Here is a 3,004-nt window from a genome sequence, read left to right as displayed (position 1 = left end):
AGATTATGGCATGATTTAATGCAGTATTGCAAGGCTTCCTGCTGCCTTTATCAAGTTAAGAATTTTCAGCAAAAGCAAAGACAACAAACAAATACAAAAGAAGATCTGAAGAATAAAGAGAACAAGGGAGAACAACAAGAAAACATTCTCATACTATAATTCTAAACACAAGGTATAACATACAAGTTACTAATATAATGGATGTTTCCTCGTTCACCTTCCTGAAATCAGCCTTCTACATATACAGTATGTTACATTAGCCACAGGCACTGAGCTCCATTTGATTGATGACCACCAAACGCTGACCCACAAGTTTCTTTCTCATTCTTAAAGCAGATTCTACAAAGGGGTAAGGTTAAGTCCGGTGGCTTCTGCCATCAGTAGTACATACATATTGGTGAACAACATCAGCACTGATTGAGAATCACTGAAAGAAGGCTTTTTCCATATTGAACCCAACCATCACTGAACCAACTGCCACTCATCCAAGAAGCCACAATCCTCACCATAGTAAGCAGAGCAACAGTACTATGGAATCCTAATACACTACCACTGTGTACACTGTCAACTCCTCTAGATAGGATGTTAGAAGAAAGAAGAAAGAAGAAAGAAGAAAGAATAAACAAAGGGAAGAAAAAGTCCAGAGTGAAATGTCATCATAGGTTCTATTAATAATTTGCTCTTATGTAGTTTAAGTCTATTAACAGTCATGACGCACAAATTGTCTGATCTCATCCATGACAGTATAGAAGTGATTGTTGTTGCGCAACAAGTAGAACCCAATTGTGGCTTGCTCTAAAAATAGGAGCTTGACATCTTGGTTTGCCTGTTTGAGCCCTTCAACATAAGCCAATTGCCAATCCTTAACAACGTCCAAACCTGCAACAACAACAAGGCTTTTAGGGAACTTGAGACCTTGAAGTTTTATCCCTCGGGGACCAAATGGGTTACATGCCGGATGATCTCTATCTTCTCCTTCGGGTAAAAAAGCCCTCCAATACCAATCCCTATCTCGAACGGTCACAAAGTATTTCCCATCTAAGTTATTCTCAGATTCAGTTCTCTCCTGTCCGCCAAATAATGGATTGAGCAGTATATTCCCCAAAATTTCTATATCTGATTCAATCGTTCTCAATGCAACATTGTGGACAATGTTACCTCCGGAACTATCTCCACATAAAAAGATATGAACCTTGGAGTCCTTACCACTCCGGAACCATGGCTTGGAGCTTACCCATTTGACAGTTGCCAATCCATCATCATAAGCACAAGGATAGCGATTTTCAGGTGCACGGCGATAGTCTACAGAGACCACCACAGCGTTGCAGATGCGAACAAGCTGCCTGCAAAGATTGTCATAGATGCCAGTGTTGGCAGAGGAATGAACGAAGCTTCCTCCGTGGAAGAAGATTATGACAGGAATGACAAACTCTGCGCTAAGGGGTGGTAGAAGCTCCAAAATGCCTTGCTGAGCTTCTTCGACTGGGGCTGGGCGATAAAGTCGGTTGACCAGATTGGTGTCTTTGTCGACTACTACGTCTAAAGAGAAAACTCCGTCCACTGGAGTGGCATTAGCAGGGACTTTACGGTCTAGATACTCAGCGAGGGGGCGGTCGAAAGTCCCGTCCGACCGCCGAAGGAGATTATAAGAAAACTTGAAAGTGGAGATGAGTATCCATGTGTTGAGCGGGACCAAAGTCTACAAAGAGATAAGTAAATTGGAAAGAAGACCAAATGAGAATCAATTATGAAAACAGGATTCAATCAAAATGAACATAGAAAACATGATTCGAAAAAGCAGAATGCATCTATAATTTGCCTGAATCCCTAGAAACTATCACATTAACAAGAAATCCACCGTGAATGATGATTATGCTTAAATAGCGGAATGGCCACAACACAAATAAAGACAAGATCAACTGAGAATACTTGATCGATATGAACCTTCAAATCGAATATAGCCCCCTAACCAAAATTCATCAGAAACGCAAAAGAACGGAATTTGGTCACCGAATGAACAAATCCAAATTGCTCAACTTTGAAGCCCAGAAAGAGGGAGAAAAACCACGACTTAATTCATTTCTCAACTCTCACCGTTACAAGACTGATAAGAGAAAGAAAGTAGTGATTACCTTCGAGTCACTAACTTCGTCACCTCCAGCCATCAGAGGCGGCATGTCTCTGTTCACAAAATTTCCAACCCCCACGGTGGGCAGAGCCCTCTAACCGATCGTCCCTGCAACTCTGTTGGATTTCAAGACAAAAACTACCGTCAGTCTGTTTTGAAAGAGATTAGTTATAAATTATGACTCATCATCTCCACTAATAAGTGACAGAATAAGTTTCAAATATCAATGGTTTGTCCGATTGATCAGAGAAAAGTCCGAGAAAGAGAAGCAAACAGAAAAGCCCGAGCCTCCAGAATCCCTCACAATGAGGACTGAGAAATCAAGGAGATTGGCAAAAAGCAGCAAGGAAACTGAAGAAAGTAATTAAAAGGAAATCTCTTTATAAATTGTTGCTCTCTAAATGCTCATAAAACTCGGTACAGATAATAGAAACAAGTTCTTATCAAGCAAATCAAATCGTCGAACATAAGAGATGCAGTCAAGCGGAATCAAAAGCAGAAAGCCAGCAAGAATCTAAACAAAAGTACCTCGAAAGAAAAAAGCTTCAATGAAGAACTGGAACGAGTTCAAAACAACTACCAGCGAATGAAGATCGAGAGAGAAACGCAGAGATATATTGGAGACGACGAAAGCGCGCAAGATGCGTGAGAGAGAGAGAGAGCGGCGCACGCGAGTGAACGGAGACGGAAGAGACGATACATAATAAACTGTTGGGTGGTCCCCACCATCTTCCAACTATTCTAAATTAAACAATAGTTTAAAGGGAAAGAGACAAAAAGATTGGCAAGGCGCGTGACGACAAAAACACCTTCCCGTCCCGTCCGGATTCAATTTCTTCCGTGGGACCCGAAATAAAGGTAGTGGCAAACCCCATC

The 3,004-nt window shown here is 41.3% G+C and overlaps 1 protein-coding gene across 2 annotated transcripts; it reads right to left on the bottom strand.

Moving 5' to 3' along the window:
* Positions 1-302: 302 nt before the first annotated feature.
* Positions 303-2,803, bottom strand: LOC149019195 (gibberellin receptor GID1C-like). 2 transcript variants are annotated; one of them, XM_089153239.1, is made up of 3 exons: positions 2,657-2,803; positions 2,133-2,244; positions 303-1,699 (listed from the first exon to the last, which is right to left on the bottom strand). In XM_089153239.1, the coding sequence occupies exons 2-3, from the start codon at positions 2,175-2,177 to the stop codon at positions 701-703; spliced, it is 1,044 nt and encodes a 347-aa protein (XP_089009365.1). In that variant the 5' UTR covers positions 2,178-2,244; positions 2,657-2,803; the 3' UTR covers positions 303-700. The 2 variants fall into 2 exon arrangements, with proteins under 2 accessions (XP_089009365.1, XP_089009366.1); XM_089153240.1 differs by having other exon boundaries at positions 2,709-2,790.
* Between the last annotated feature and the right edge of the window lie 201 nt (positions 2,804-3,004).

This window comes from Hakea prostrata, chromosome 4 (assembly GCF_041222555.1).
Source record: "Hakea prostrata isolate BN-2017 chromosome 4, UWA_Hpros_2, whole genome shotgun sequence".
Taxonomy (NCBI): domain Eukaryota; kingdom Viridiplantae; phylum Streptophyta; class Magnoliopsida; order Proteales; family Proteaceae; genus Hakea; species Hakea prostrata.
Note: the sequence above shows the minus strand (reverse complement) of the source record. Positions and strands in the feature narration are given on the sequence as shown.

Excerpts from the sequence above, each read along its gene's own strand:
- LOC149019195 (XM_089153239.1), bottom strand. The coding sequence starts at position 2,177 with ATGCCGCCTCTGATGGCTGGAGGTGACGAAGTTAGTGACTCGAAG. Across the intron at positions 1,700-2,132 it reads ACGAAGTTAGTGACTCGAAG|ACTTTGGTCCCGCTCAACAC; the intron begins GTAATCACTACT and ends ATCTCTTTGTAG.